General features: G+C 60.0%; 2 protein-coding genes across 5 annotated transcripts in view; one reads left to right on the top strand and one right to left on the bottom strand.

Annotated features, from left to right (window-relative positions):
- Nucleotides 1-3,563, top strand: part of DNAJC11 (DnaJ heat shock protein family (Hsp40) member C11) — a 69,485-nt gene extending 65,922 nt beyond the window's left edge. For both annotated transcript variants that reach the window (XM_025912121.2, XM_086715552.1), the window contains 5 exons: nucleotides 879-948; nucleotides 1,454-1,511; nucleotides 1,645-1,787; nucleotides 2,410-2,539; nucleotides 2,934-3,563. In XM_025912121.2, the coding sequence (XP_025767906.1) occupies nucleotides 879-948; nucleotides 1,454-1,511; nucleotides 1,645-1,787; nucleotides 2,410-2,539; nucleotides 2,934-2,959 (427 nt within the window). In that variant the 3' untranslated portion in view covers nucleotides 2,960-3,563. The remainder of the gene's footprint in view (nucleotides 1-878; nucleotides 949-1,453; nucleotides 1,512-1,644; nucleotides 1,788-2,409; nucleotides 2,540-2,933) is intronic.
- Nucleotides 3,564-5,395: 1,832 nt separating this feature from the next.
- Nucleotides 5,396-13,414, bottom strand: THAP3 (THAP domain containing 3). Of its 3 annotated transcripts, none has more exons than XM_086715549.1 (5): nucleotides 13,289-13,414; nucleotides 10,110-10,302; nucleotides 6,834-6,896; nucleotides 6,374-6,472; nucleotides 5,396-6,100 (listed from the first exon to the last, which is right to left on the bottom strand). In XM_086715549.1, exons 1-5 carry the CDS (start codon nucleotides 13,360-13,362, stop codon nucleotides 5,840-5,842), a joined length of 690 nt encoding a protein of 229 aa, XP_086571675.1. In that variant the 5' UTR covers nucleotides 13,363-13,414; the 3' UTR covers nucleotides 5,396-5,839. The 3 variants fall into 3 exon arrangements, with proteins under 3 accessions (XP_086571675.1, XP_086571677.1, XP_086571676.1); XM_086715551.1 differs by having other exon boundaries at nucleotides 5,396-5,971; XM_086715550.1 differs by lacking the exon at nucleotides 6,834-6,896.
- Nucleotides 13,415-14,034: the final 620 nt, after the last annotated feature.

Below are 14,034 nucleotides of genomic sequence, written 5' to 3'. Positions count from 1 at the left end.
TGCAGGCTCTTCTCACGGCGGTACTGCTGCCGCGGGCCCATCGCTCCTCCTTCCTACTTCCAGGAAGGGAAACTGGTTTACAAAATTGTGCAGACTGTGCACCACCAGCACAGGAGACAGAGCCACCGGTCCCCATCTTTTCGTGGCGCTGAGTTCAGGAGGAGTGGGTTTGCATTCTTACATATAGGCGCGCGTTGACTAGAGTCTCTGAAGTTACAGAGACGTTCATCTGTTTTGCAGTTGCTTGTAGATAACCCACTGGAGCATTACACCCAGTCTGAGAGGTGGTGTAGACTCGTAACTTACACCAGTCTGAGGTAGTAAGTCATTGAGCTTAGAGATTCTCCTCTGTGGGGCCCCTCTTAGCGTTTGAATCACTGGAGTTCGGGGCCCTGATTCCCCAGGAGGCTCCTCGAGCAAAGATCGTGTGGGGTCCAGTCTTCTGAGGGGACGGGTATATGCTACCCCGAGTCCCTGTGCTTTGCTGCAAGAAAGTATATTTTGTATCCAAAGCAGTAAGTATTGTCCCACCCAGAGCGTTACGTACCAGTCCAGAAGGCGGCATCCCCCGTGGCCCTCGCCTCTCTGGCCGCTCACTGTGCTGAGATTCTTGTCAGGTGGGGGCCTCTTCACACAGCAGTGGGCTTCCCGGGCGCTCCGGTGCGGAGGGCGGGCAGAGCCGTCCAGGGACGAAGGAAGGGGAAGCTGCAGAGGCCTAAAATGAACAGACTTGCCTGAGACTGTCTTGGAAATATTTTCTAAGGCTCCGGAACGAGGCGTGCAGGAAGATCTCCGACTGTTCGCTGGGCACCGGGCCAGCCAGGGGCTCTCCTGCCTCCCTCCACGCTAACATGTGCCTTGTGTTTTTCTCACTTGAGGGAGTTGGAAAAGCAAAGGGAAAGCACAGCCACTGACATTCTCCAGAAGAAACAAGAGGCGGAAGCTGCCGTAAGTGCCGTAGAGACACGAGCCGGAAGTCCTCCTGCTCCAGGGGCCTCCGGATGTCGCCGCGCTGCCGCACAGAGCAGACCGCGCTGCGGGCCCCGCTCCCTTTGCCGGCCCGCACGCCTGGGACCCGGGCTCCGGGATCACCTCACGCTCTGCGTGTGGGCCTCCAGGGCCAACGGCTTCACTGGTCATTTTAGTCTCTGTATTGCTTATGGGACGCACTGCCGGGAACTTCAGTCCCTGTCCTACAGATTAGATGCACTTACCCTCAAAAGGCATAACAAGGTTTTCTAAGAACTGGAAGGTACTGTCTTCCTTTTCTTCCCTGTACGTGAATTGTTTCTATGTGACCTCACAGAGACTCCCAGCCTAAGTGTAGGGGTACCGTCGGGTTCTCCGAGAGCAGAGGAGGGGCCGAAGCGCAGCCAGGCCCGGGACTATAGCTCTGCACAGGGACGCAGGGCCCGGGGAGAGCCCTGACGGTGGCCATCCTTGTTCTTTGCAGGTCCGGTTGATGCAAGAATCTGTCCGAAGAATAATTGAGGCGGAGGAGTCCAGAATGGGTGAGAAGGCGTGGCCTCTCTCGGGGCAGGGTGGGCGCCAGGGGTCTCGAAGGAGCACCGTGTTCTCACGGTCCGGCTGTGCGAGGGGTGCCCGGCCGAGACCTGCCTCTGCTCAGACTGAGCCCGTCCCCAGGGCTCATCATCGTCAACGCCTGGTACGGCAAATTCGTCAACGACAAGAGCAAGAAGAGTGAGAAGGTGAAGGTGATCGACGTGACTGTGCCCCTCCAGTGCCTGGTGAAGGACTCGAAGCTCATCCTCACGGAGGCCTCCAAGGTACAGCACGCGCCCACAGGGTTCGGTCAGGAAGGGCCTTTGGGGAGGGGGCACAGCCTGGCGCCTCGGAGCGGCCGTTCCATCGCAGCGGAATCCCTCGTGCTGCTGGCACTTGCTGTGTGGGGTGCGGCCCGCGCCCAGGTTCTGTTTACACTGGAGCTAATTCCTTCGTTCGTTCACGCAGCAAGCGTCTATTAGTGTTTATGGAGCACCTACCGTGTGGCAGGTAGAGCAGTGAACAAAATCTACGTCCTGCCTTCATGCCTACGTTCTGCATACCCCTTGCCTTTTTCCAGAAAGAGCGTGAGCTCTCCTGTGGCACGTTTGACACTCACCCTGGAGCCCGGGGCGGGGACAGTAAAGGCAAATTAAAATGCAATTAGCTCCGGCCAGACGGGAGAGCTAGCGTGGGACAGGGGGTCTGTGTTGAGAGGAAAGTCTAGGCCCACGTAGGCTGCTTTCTGACATCCTCGGGCACCGAAGTTTGCCTCTTGCGTGGGCGGCTCCTGAGGGAAAGTCCAGGCCCGTCCACACTGCGCCTTCAGGTGGCAGCGGACAGCCACGGTGCTGGGTTTTAAACGACCACCTCAAGTCAACTCGAGTGAGACTGTGTCTGTTACAGGCCGGGCTGCCCGGGTTCTATGACCCGTGTGTAGGTGAGGAGAAGAACCTCAAAGTGCTTTACCAGTTCCGCGGCGTCCTGCACCAGGTCATGGCGCCAGACGGCGAGGCGCTTAGGATACCAAAGCAGTGTGAGTAGCTGCGCCTTGGCCGACGCGGGCCAGGGAGAGGCCCTCAGCCACTGATGGGGACCGGGACATCGAGGTGGATGACAGCCACCTTCCCTCTGTTATCCGCCTGGGAGCGATGACTTGTCAGAGCCCGGGACGCGCTGCCCGGCGGAGGGGTGGCGGCCCTTCCCCGGGGGGGTCTGAGTGAGCCCGTGGCCTGGCAGCTGCAGCCTGGGTGGCCGGGTAGGAAGCAAACCCGGCTGCTCCTGTGCTCCGGAACCGGTTGATTGTCGAGCGCCTTGCACGCTGCTCAGCCGGAGGCCAGGCGGCCTCTGGGCAGCGGATGGCAGAGCCCCCAGTGGAAGGAGGGCGTGGGGACAGTTGCCTTTTGATACATTCAGTTTGTCTCTTACAGCTCACAGGATTGATACAGACGGATAAACTGCTTGAGAAACGAGATTTCCAAGAGGCTGCAAAAAATCTTTTCCCGGGAGTCTACAAATTCGGAAGCAGGGAAAAAACCCAGACATCAGATGTGTTTATTTTATATTACTCCTATAGAAGGTGGTACCGTATCAATTATGTGGAGGGACACACAGACACCCCGCTTTCATGGGTGCTGTAGGTAGGACTCGGGCAGCCCCGCCTGGACCAGAGCCGCAGCGTGGCCTGTGGCTGTTTTCCCAAGGATCATGTCCCCGGAGGGAAGGGCCCTCGGCCCCCACCCCAGCCCATCCCCAGGTTCCTGAGCCCGAGGGCTGACTGCAGCCACCCAGTAGCTCTCAGTCTGTCTTGAGGTATTTATGAAATGTCCTGCCTCACACATAGGACTGTGAACTACTTTTCCTAAAATCCACAGAGCATGGAAAACAAAATGGAAAAGAAGGAAGGTGTTCTCATGAGTCTCACGAGCAGAGGCCTCCAGAACAAGTGAGCGTCTGTCCGGTCAACTTCCCCAAAACCACTTTTTCCTGCTGAAATATTATTCAGTGAATCTGGAGAGGATTGTGTGGGTTTATAAATCTGCTTTTTATCTCGGAACGAATGGTTTTGGAAATTAGTGTCTTTTTTCCCCCCTCCCAGAACTTCTCGAATCATTCCACTGGCAGGTGGCTTGGGACAGAGCGGTATAACCCCCGGTCCCAGGGTCCATCCCTGTCACAGGTCACTTCCTCCCAGGAGCCACCCGTGTCCTTGTGGAGAGAGGCAGGTGCGAGCTAAGCCATCCGCCATCCCTCTCAGCCTGCCCCCCCTCCCCGCCCCCCACGGCTCAGCCTGACCTGCCTTTGCCCCCCACACTGGAGCACCCGGAGCCGGGAGGAGAGGGGGACCCCGGGCGGAGACCCTGGCCCAGGTACGTGCCAAATCCCAAGCGCGGGGAGAGCCAGGCGGGCCTCGCTTGCTCTCTCACTCACGGCCAGCAGGTGGCGCTGCTGCTCCCACACCTCCTCACGGGGGTCCGGTGTCCGCCCCCCTGGGTCCTCTTCGGAGTGTTGACCAAGAGTCACCGCTGAGCAAAGAGGCCCCCCTGGACGGTGGTGGCCGTGACAGCCCCCTGCAGCTGTCGCTGAAGTCAGGCTTCACTCCCCAGCGCCGGTACCGGAGTAATCGCTAACACCCCTCTCCTCCAGTTTTCAAAAACAGTTCAGGTTGTCCGATTCTGTAATATTTATCTCTCTTTCAAAAAGTTTTCCTCTGAGCTGCTGCTCTGAATGTAAATCGTGCAATAAGCGTGGTGTGAAACATCAGACTTTGGGGCGCGGCCGTGCGCTCCCTCCACGGCAGGTGGCTCGTCAGGGCACCGATTCTCGCAATTTTGTTTGAAACGGACTGTACGGAAGGCGCTCTCTTATCGTAATAAATCTTTCCTGAAAACGGGATAGTGTTTTAATGCATCTTGTGTGTTCATTTTCAGGGATGGGCAAAATAAAGTGTGTCCCACCCCCCCCCCAAGGCCTCATTCCATCCTTTATTCTTTGCTATTTAAACCACATTTTTAACAGTTCTTTTTTTGTTTTGAAAGAAAGAGCCGGGGAGGGGCAGAGAGACAGCAAGAGGGAAAAATCCCACAAACCATGAGATCATGACCTGAACCAAAATCAAGAGTTGGAGGCTTAACCTGCTGAGCCACCCAGGTACCCCTTTAACTACTTTTTTAACCGTGAGGCCGAACTTGAAGCCATGATTCGGTTTTACACATTAGACATTTGCCCAAGAAACGGGAATCAGGACATCACTTAGGATCGTTTTCCCGTTTGTTGTTTTTGTTTGGTTTTGTTTTTATTAAAGTCCCTTTTTTCATAGCCAAAGGTGGTCATGCCCTGCCCTTCCCGCGCTTCAACAGGAAACACGAAGTCAGTCTTCTCAGCAGCCACAAAGGACGGGAGGAGAGAGGGCCTCCAGCGAGCACCTCCAGATCTCTTCCCACCGCTCTGAACAGAGCCCTCCTGTGAAACCTTCCTTAAGCCACAGTGGCATAAAGCGAAGAGGCAATTACTGTTCGTTTGTATGGAAACGTTCTGAGCATTCCCAAGTCCAAAAAAACCATCCCAGGTTTTTCAGATACTTTAGGCCACATCTCACTAACGGACACATAAAATCGAGCTGAAGCACAGAGGCTCGCAGACAGCTGGGCGCTCGGCGGCTCGAAGCCGAGCTTCGCTCCCGGGGAAGGGGCCCGGCAGTGCCCGGTGCAGAACCAACACCAGTTGCTAGTTCTGCTTTTCGCCTTTTCTCGCGAGAGTGGAAATCCTCCGACCTCTTTAGGTTAGCGAAAGCAGGTACTGATGCAGGTCGACTGTGAAAGCAAATGGTGTAACCCAGGCTCTCGAGAAACAGAACTCCTACACTGGTTTTCAAGTAAAGAAGGAAAACCAGTGGCGTAGGAAGACGCTTTATTATGTCTTTCGCTCAGACTGGGCCGGGGAAGGGGGGAAGGAGGCACGCCTGATCTCGGAGGCGGGTCCCAGCCACTCCAGCCGCCGTCCTCCAGGTGACCCAGGGCCTGGGCCCAGCTGCCCCGCCAGGAAGTGCACTTCCTCCCCAGCGGGGGCGCCCCATGCAGTGGCTCTGAAGACCCCCGCCCAAGCTTTTGTCGAAAGGGAGCACCGAGCTCCTCTTGATCACGGTCCCGCCCTGTCCTGGGGCTGATGCCACTAAACTTCCCCTGAGGTGGCCCGGGCTCCTCACCAGGGCTTGACCCGGCACGCCTCACTGTCCCTTTGCCTGTCAGCGGCAGGACTGAAAGGTCCGCGGCCAGCGCCCCAGAGCCACCGTCCCACCCCCCAGAGAGGCTCCAACAGGAAAGCCTGGCCGTGCGGCTCAGCTCTGCTGCTCTGGCGGCGGCCTGGCCTGGAGTCCCAGCTGGCCTGCTCTGTGGGCGCGGAGGCGGCTGGACATCCTCTGTATCACCAGCCTCTGAGCCTTCAAGCGTTTTCGGAGCTTCTCGTTTTCCTTCAGAGTCAGGAAGAGTTTTTTTTTTAGGGCATCTAAGTCCAAAAGGGCGTAGCTGTGATCGGACGGCTGTGCGGGGCTGGCCGGCTGACCAGGCGCCCGGCTTCCCTGCGGTCTCTGCGGCGAGACCTGAGGACACAGCGCGTGAAGGCGAGGCGGGGCCCAGGGCCGAGAGCCGGGGCCGTGGCGGGCGGGGACACGGCCCAGCCTGGCCCTTGATGCCACAGCACCCCTGACGTCCCCACCTGCCCGTTCTACTCAGAGGGTCCGAGATCGGGGCCACGGGCTGTGGGGCTCCCACTTGGGCACCGGATTGCTTCGTTCTGTTTGAAGGGAGCCCCCACCCCCGTGCGGAGCCCGAGCGACCACACGCTGCCTTCGTACCGGGGCCCCGCATCTTACCTGTTCTACGGGGCCGCCGGCGTGCGGGGGCAGCGCTTCCAGGGCGGCGTCCGTCTTCCTCCCCAGGCCGCACTCCGCGGGCCCCGCCTCGGAGACCACCTAGGGACGGCAGGGCGGAAGCGGGCAGCACACCCGGGATCCCCTCACGCCGTCCCGGGGGACGGCCGCGGCCAGGGGACCGGTGCAAACAGTTAACAGCCAGCCTGCCCCTCGGGGCCTGGACTCGGACCCTCGGAAATCGGGCACGAGCCACGCCGACATGCTCGCCATGCTCGCAGTGAGACAGTAAGGAGGCCCGGGAGGCTCCGCCTCCCCTTTTCTAGGAAAACCTGGAATCCTCAACCCTGGCTTCTGCGGAGCGCGCGACACACCCCTGCAGGCCAGCCCGGGGGGCAGTGCTGCCGCGCAGTGTCCCCGTCGAGGCCGGGGTCCTGACTTGCGGGTGCCAGCGCGGACTCACCTCCTCCTTCTCCGGGTCCGCATCTGCACCCCCACCGGCCGGGTCCGTGTTCTCCCTCACCAGCTGCAAGAGACAGAGCAGTGGACACAGGCCCCGGACTCTGCTCCTGGGAGGCCGAGGAGACCCCGAGAACCCCACCAGGTGCCCGGCCGCGTGCATCTGTCCCCACTGCTCAGCCCCGAGTGTTCAAACGACGCTCTGAACCCAGCCCAGCTGTCGTCACCACCTCTGTCTCTCTCTCTCCCCGAATCTTAGGTCAGAGGCCCATGGACAGGCCCCGTGAAGCCACAGACCGAATTCCTACGTGTCACCCCAGGGCCTGACATGCTAGGCGCGTGGTAGTAGGTGACTCACATTTGGCTCATTGAGTGGCAGCCACGTAGGAGACAACATCCGACTCAGGGCCTGCGGCCAGTCCCGGGGCGTCCACGGAGCCGAGCCCCCAGCCACGGGGCCAGAACCAGCTGCCCACGCTAGCTTCCGGCCCCGGGCACGGACAGCACCCAGGGGCAGGCCCACAGACGTCCCCCGGGCTTTAAACTGTAATGTCACTTCAGGGGCAAACCTTTTACCACAAACGCGTGCGAAGCTGTCAAACTCCCATCAGCGACACGCACTGACGGAGAAGGTGACTGATCAGAGGGCACAAAGTTTGGGTCAAGCAAAATGACGAAATTCTGGACTCTGCTGCACAAACATCGTGCCGTGGTTAACAGTACTTTGTTGTACATTCAAAAGTTTGTCCAAGGGGCGCCTGGGTGGCCCAGTCGGTTAAGCGTCCGACTTCAGCTCAGGTCGTGATCTCATGCTTCGTGGGTTTGAGCCCCACATCGGGCTCTGTGCTGACACCTCGGAGCCTGGCACCTACTTTGGATTCTATGTCTCCCTCTCTCTCTGCACCTCCCCCTGCTTGTGCTCTCTCTCTGTCTCAAAACTAAATAAACGTTAAAAAAAAAAATTTTTTTTACGTCTGTCAAGAGAGTAGATCACACGTTAAGTGTTCTTACCAGTCAAAATTGAATATATATCAAACAAAAATAAACTGCCTTCCATGCTGAAATAACAAAAAAAACAGACACGCATGGAGAACCTACTTTGTGGGGCGCCTGGGTGGCCCAGTCGGTTAAGTGTCTGCCTCTTCGTTTTGGCTCAGGTCATGACCTCGGGGTTCGTGAGTTCGAGCCCCGCGTCAGCTCCGTGATGAGCCCGGGGCCTGCTTGGGATTCCCTCCCCACCCCCACCCCCACCCCCACCCCCCCCCCCCCCCCCCGCCGCTCATGCCAGCTCACACTCTCGCTCTCTCTCAAAATGAAAGAAAGAGAGAGAGAGAAAGAGAGAGAGAAAGGAAGGAAGGGAGGGAAGGAAGGAAGGAAAGAAAAGAAAGAAAGAGAGAGAGAAAGGGAAGGAAGGGAGGGAGGGAGGGAGGGAGGGAGGGAGGAAGGAAGGAAGGAAGGAAGGAAGGAAGGAAGGAAGGAAGGAAGGAAGGAAACCTAGTCTGTTCAGGCCACAGTCTTGGTGAAACAAATCCCTGCCCTCAGCCGAGTGCGGCAGCTGATGGTGGTGCCCGAGGGAGCCGGCCCAAAGGGAAGGAAGGCCAGTGGGGGGCAACGGACACGGCGGCCGGAGGTCCCTCCAGGGCACGTGAGGGCAGAGGCCCCGACGCGGGGCATGCCGGGCTCACGGCCGCACACGGGCTCACGCGTCCTCACCCCGTAACTCCCTTCCCTCTCGCTCCCAGGAGCAGCCGCTGCACGCGTAGCGGTCGAGTGGGTCGGCCTCGGCTCTGCTCCGCCACAACCCTGCCTTCCCGGTTCACACAGGTGCCCGCTGTGCGGCCCACACTCCGGGACTCGGGACACCTCTGGGATTTACGAAGTTCGGTATAATCCCCCTCGTGGCCGCGACGTCCCAAGGTCCGCGAGCTCTCTCCTGAGCCGAACCTGCACGTCCCGCGCCACCAGGCACGGCCCTTCGGTGTCTCGCCGGGAAATCAAACTCCGGGTGCACAGGGCCCGCCTCACCCGGGAGCCCCACCCTCCAGGGGCTCGGCAAGCGCTGCCCTCCCCCCGCCCCACCTCCTGGGTCTGCAGAGTCCACGTGCTCTCGCGACCACCTGCACCTCCCTGCGACACCACAGGCCCCGGCCGGAGGGAGCCTGCCACAGCCGCGTCCCCACTCGCCTCCCCCAACAAGCCACGGTCTATCCAGGCCCGGCACCATCCGGCCCCTGCCACCCCCCGACTGGCCCGAGCTGATGCTGTTCGCGAGCGTGCCCCCCAGTCCCTCTCTCTCTACGTCTCCGCCCACACAGCCCCTGACCCCCTCCGCCACTGCATCTGTGGCCACCGTCGGTGCCCTGGCCAGAGCTCTCAGCCGGCGCGGGGGGGCCCCTGAGTGGCAGCGGCACTGCCCCCGGGGCCTTGACCACAGCTCTCAGGCCCCGTCTGGCCACTCTGTCTGGCCACTCGGAAGGAAAGGACTAGGTCGAGGGGCACCTGCGTGGCTCAGTCGGTTCAGCATCTGACTCTTGATTCTGGCTGAGGGCATGATCTCACGGTTCATGAGTTCGAGCCCCGCATCTGTCTCTGTGCTGAACAGAGCCCGGCTGGGATTCTCTCTCTCTCCCTCTCACTCTCTGCCCCTCGCCCCGCCTCAAAATCAACTTTAAAAAAAAAACAACAAAAGGGTGAGGTCTGAATGTAACACAGTGGCCACCCAGCCCTGGGAAGGTCCTCACCGTGCAGCCTCAAGCCCAGCACACGTGAAACGCATCGAGGACCAAGCTTTTTGGCACACCCACCAGTCAGCTGCTTCAACAGCTTCTGGTCGCAAATTATATATATATATATATATATATATATATATATATATATATATATATATATATTTGTTTTTAAGTTTTTATTTATTTTTGAGAGAGAGAAAGCAAGAGCGGGGGAGGGGCAGAGAGAGAGGGAGAGAGAGAATCCCAGGCAGGCTCCACACTCACTGCAGAGCCCGATGTGGGGGCTCAAACCCACAGGTCATGAGATCACGACCTGAGCCGAAGGCGGACGCCTGACCAACTCGGCCACCCAGGCGCCCCAAGCGTGATCCATTTCTAAAGGGGCTCCAAACTGCAAATTACCTAAAGCAAAGGTCACGGCCAGTGGGGCCCCTGGGCTCTGAACCCTGGAGGCCTGACAGCACTGTGTGCTCGCTCGTTCTCAGCCTCCACCTTTGCTGTCCCTACAAACGCCCCCGCCCCGCGTGCTGGGCGGTCCCCCGTGTGCTCACCTGCGCGGCGTCCTGAAAGGCAAACACTGTGGGCACGGCATTCTGCTTCAGGTTTTTGCGGTTTCCAAAGGCGCTGAAGCACTCAGGTCGGAAGTGCTCGGAGCAGATGACCGTGTGCTGCTTGGGCTTGAAGTTGCCCCGGCCAATGTTCAGCACCCATTCCTTCAGCAGCTCCGGGCGGCTGAACGGGAACCTAGGAGGCAAAGGAGGGAGACAGGAAGGAACTTGCAAAGCTGATGTGGGCCCTGTAGACTTCTGAACCCTGAAAAATCCCACGAGGTATTTTAGCAGACAGCTTGGAAAATCCCGTAATCTCACTCTGTTAAACCACATCCAACTTCTGGAGGTTTCTGTCAGGGCCGGTTACGGCATCATTAGGAAACCTGGGGCCATGAACGTGGCCAGAAAACCTTCTGACGGTATACTTGCAGGGTGAGCCCATGTGAGCTCCCTCAGGAGCCTACCACGTGCGGCCCTGCCCCGGGCACTGGGAGGGAGGAATGAATACGACAGTCCCACCCTCATAGAGCCAACCTCCGAGAATAGGAAAACAGACGGTAAACCAAACAGATCTGGACTGTGTAGGAATAAAGAGTAGGAAGTGGTCAGGAAGGCTTCCTAAGACGCGAGGTGATGCTGTTCGTGAGCGTGCCCCAGTCCCTCTCTCTCTAAGTCTCTGCCCACACAGCCCCTGACCCCCTCCGCCGCTGCACCTGCGGCCGCCCTCCGTGCCCTGGCCAGAGCTCTCAGCCGGCACGGAGGGGGCCCTGAGCGGCAGCGGCACAGCCCCCGGGGCCTTGACCACAGCTCTCAGGCCCCGTCTGGCCACTCAGAAGGAAAGGACTAGGTCGAGGGGCACCTGCGTGGCTCAGTCGGTTCAGCATCTGACTCTTGATTCTGGCTGAGGGCATGATCTCACGGTTCATGAGTTCGAGCCCCGCATCTGTCTCTGTGCTGAACAGAGCCCGGCTGGGATTCTCTCTCTCCCTCTCACTCTCTGCCCCTCACTCCGCCTCAAAATCAACTTAAAAAAAAAAAGGATAAGGTCTGAATGTAACACAGCGGCCACCCAGCCCTGGGAAGGTCCTCACGTGCGGCCTTTGAGCAGAAGCGGAAGGAAGCAGGAGCGTGAGCCCGTGGATATCTGAGGGAAGGGCTAAGAGCAAAGGCACCGGGATGGGGCTGTGGTCAGAGGCAGGCTTGGCTGGCAGGTGGGCAGTTGGTGGGAGGGGGGTGGGGGCTGTGGGCAGAGGGTGATGGCAGAGGGAGGGCACCTGGTGACCGGGACCAGGATGTCAGCAGAGGGGTGACAGGCAGGCAGAGCTGGGATGTATCTTGAAAGCTGTGTGGCAAAGGTTGCCTGTGGGCCATGAAATAAAAGAGAAGGAAGGAGTTTCATGGATTAAGATGGGAGAGGGAGGTACTGTAGAGGGGGAGGGGGCAGGTTTGGGGGACCAGAATCTTGGTTCTCTATGTTAACTGTTAAACATGAGGCACCTCTTACATGTCCCCGCTGGAGTGGTGGGGGACACGTGTCAGAAGATGTATGTCAACGTGGGGGCCATCCCCATGTAAAGGGTGGTAAAGCCATAAGCCTGGGAGAGATCGGAGCCCTGGGGAGTAAGAGGGAATGGGGAGGGTACAAGACCACGGCCCCCACCCCGAAGGGCTCCAAGGCTAGTGTTGGAAACGAGGAGGACCCAGCAAAGGAGTCTGAGAAGGGACACTGTGACAGAGGAAGAGGTCATGGGGTGCCCTAGAAGCCAAGTGGGAGAGTGTCACGGGGCTCTGCGGTCAGCTGGGCCAAATGCTGCAGATGAGGATGGCCGCCACCAAGGGCTACTGGGGCCTGGCAGGGCACTTTTGTGGGAGTGGCCGCGGCAAGAGCCTGAATGAGTTGGAGAGAGAATCGGAGCAAGTCCACTCCGGCGTAAGCCCGGCCGAAAGGAACAGATACGGGCACGGGGAAGACCTGTCCCGGCAACGTCTACGGTGACGTGCTTGAAATGGCCAAAAACCGGAGGCACCCGAATGCCCTTCATTGTAGAACAGGTCAATTCTGGTATATTCGTTCAGCGGAGCGCTGCTCCCGACGGAGAGGAAGGCACCGCGCTCCAGGCGGGCGGCTCACAGCCAGCGGCGGGCAGAGCAGGAGACACAAGAAAAGCACAGTGGAGTCCACGTGTGAAGTTCAAAACAGCCCAAAGCGCCCCACGCTGACAGATGGCAGGATATGGGTCACCCCTGGGGATGAGAGGGAAGGAGGGGAGGGAGGGGGTGCGGCTGGGGGTTCCCTAGGGGCTGGTGAGATTACGAATCACAGCAGTGACGCCACGTTCACTTCGTGGAAAGGGCCGGACTGCGGACGATTTGTGCGCTTTTCTGTAGGTCTTACGCTTCAATAAAAAGATTTACTTTGAAAAGGAAAACGATAATAGGAAAGGAAGTGGGGGCAGAGTGTGCCCAGCTGGCCCCGGGGTCGTGCTCGAAAGGCAGCACAAACACGGGCAGTGGCTGGAACCTGAGCTCTCTTGGGCAGAGAGCCGGTACCCCACCGGGCCCGACATGCTGCGAGCGCGGCGACAGACCCCACTCCCCCGACACCCTGGAGCGTTCTCACTCCTGCACGCCACCCTCCCTTCACGACAGGAGGTCTGGCCAGGGCTAAGAAGGGGCCAGCTCAAGGCAAACCCGATGGCCCTCACCATCACTCATTCATTTGGAAATGCATTCAGCCAGTACACACTGAGCACCTAAGCTCCAGGATTCACCCGCGAACAAGACCAAGTCCCGGGGACGACAGGCGCCAGAACTGCAGAGGGTGCTAGGGGCTGCGGGGCGCGGCCTGGGGAGGGGCGGCCCACGCCGGACCCCTCTGCTCGAGACCTTCCCGATGCGCCCTCAGCAGGTTGCTCAGCCTCTCCGACAGTCTCCCCACGCGCCGAGGCCGGCCAAGGCGGCACAGGGCCGCCGGTGACCCCGCCGGTCCCCGGGCCGCCGGCCCCTCTGCGAAGGGCCCCGCTACACGCCCTCGGGCCTCTCCGGCTGCCGGGCAGAGGCTCCGGCGTCCCCGCCCAGCGCGCCAGGCCTTAGGCTCCGGCGGAGGGTCGCGGCCGGTCGGACGGGCGAGGGGTGTCGGCGGTCGGGCCCCCGCGCCCCACGGCGCCCCCGCCCCTCACCGGTGGAAGGTGAGCTGCTTCCTGCGGCTGCTGTAGCGGTTGCAGCACTGCCGGGCCGCGCACGACTTCGGCATCTCCAAACACCAGACCCAGGTGCCCCTAACAAAGATGGCGGCGTCGAGCCTGCGGGGCGGAGCCAGAGAGCGGGGCGGGGCCTGCGGGGCGAAGCCTGGCCTGCGGGCGGGGCGGGGCGGGGCCAGCGGGCAGTGAGGGGACCGTGGCGAGGCGGGGCCTGCAGGGCACTGCCGGGCCCGCGGACGAGAGCTGGGCTGTGGACGGGGTGGAGCCAGGGAGCGGGGCGGGACCGCCGGGAGGCGGAGGCGGGCCTGCCTCTGTTCGGCTCCTGGGCCCGCCTCGCGAGCTCTCTCTGCCGCCCGCCTCGCTAGAGCCAGGTGGGCTCCGGGGTGCCCCGTCAAGGGGGTGCGCCCGGACCCAGCTCAGGCCCGACACCCCAAAAGCAAGTTCCACCCATTCGCGAAAAAGCCCGTGGTTCTTGCTTTGAAGAATCAAGACACACCCACCAAACAGCCTTGGACACCTGGAAACCAGAGAAGGGCTCGCGGCCCAAGCTGGCCAGCATTTCTAAGGTTTTAACAGGTGTTAATAATGTGTATTTGGGCAGCTCAAAAGTCACTGGAGGTACTAGTTGACCACCAGTTGGGTCTCAGGTTAGAGGTAGGCAGACACAGCGGACAGAAGGAGCAGGCTATGGGGACCCCAGAGCGTAAAGGGGCAGGACGAGCACC

The sequence above is a fragment of the Puma concolor genome, chromosome C1 (assembly GCF_028749965.1).
Source record: "Puma concolor isolate L17-30 chromosome C1, mPumCon1.1.hap2, whole genome shotgun sequence".
Taxonomy (NCBI): Eukaryota; Metazoa; Chordata; class Mammalia; order Carnivora; family Felidae; genus Puma; species Puma concolor.
The sequence above is the reverse complement of the archived record's forward strand: the minus strand, read 5'-3'. Positions and strand labels throughout refer to the sequence as shown.